Below are 692 nucleotides of genomic sequence, written 5' to 3' on the forward strand. Positions count from 1 at the left end.
TTAAAAACCTTCGTTCCTGTCCCCCAAATAATAACAATATATAAAATGAAATCTTAAAAGCAAAATGACTGGAAAATAAATGTAAGAGACATACAAAATTAATACGTACCATGAGCACCTCTGTAATAGGATGCAGCTATGCATTTAAACCTCTCCTGGCCTGCCGTATCCCATCTGACAGATGAAAGGAACCATCAAAGAGGTGGGGGGGGGGACACAAAGAATTACATGGGATGAAATATCAATATTTATTTTGCATTTGACCATCACTTGTTCAAACTTTAAATTTTTAATTAAAAACTGCTATGTAAAGATAAAGATCTATTTTAGTTAAACAAATCAGTTTACTTACATCTGTAAATTAAAGGGAATTCCCAAAATATCGAATCTCTCCACTTCAAAGTCAACTCCTATTGTCGCTTTGTAATTAGAATCAAAAACCTGGTGACAAAACCTGAAATGAATAAAGTTTGATCACATTTTTAATAAAATCAAGACATCCTTTTAACATCACAAAAAAATACTGCTGATCATTCCACTATTTCTATTCTAACTCTCTAGATCCATCTCTTATCATATCTTTCTCTTTCTCTCCCTTTCTCTCTATGTTACTATTCTCCCACATCCTATTTTCTACCCTATTCCCTCACTCTATCACTTTATATTTCCACTTCCCCATTTTCCTATCTCAT

The 692-nt window shown here is 32.9% G+C and overlaps 1 protein-coding gene across 1 annotated transcript in view; it reads right to left on the bottom strand.

The window, feature by feature from the left end:
• LOC119591515 (ras-related protein Rab-34-like) overlaps positions 1 to 692 on the bottom strand; it is a 15,878-nt gene that overhangs the window by 9,868 nt on the left and 5,318 nt on the right. Inside the window, exons 4-5 of the mRNA XM_037940265.1 lie at positions 353 to 454; positions 110 to 174 (exon numbers count right to left, since the gene is read on the bottom strand). Of these exons, the coding sequence (XP_037796193.1) occupies positions 110 to 174; positions 353 to 454 (167 nt within the window). The remainder of the gene's footprint in view (positions 1 to 109; positions 175 to 352; positions 455 to 692) is intronic.

Source organism: Penaeus monodon, chromosome 28 (genome assembly GCF_015228065.2).
Source record: "Penaeus monodon isolate SGIC_2016 chromosome 28, NSTDA_Pmon_1, whole genome shotgun sequence".
NCBI lineage: Eukaryota > Metazoa > Arthropoda > Malacostraca > Decapoda > Penaeidae > Penaeus > Penaeus monodon.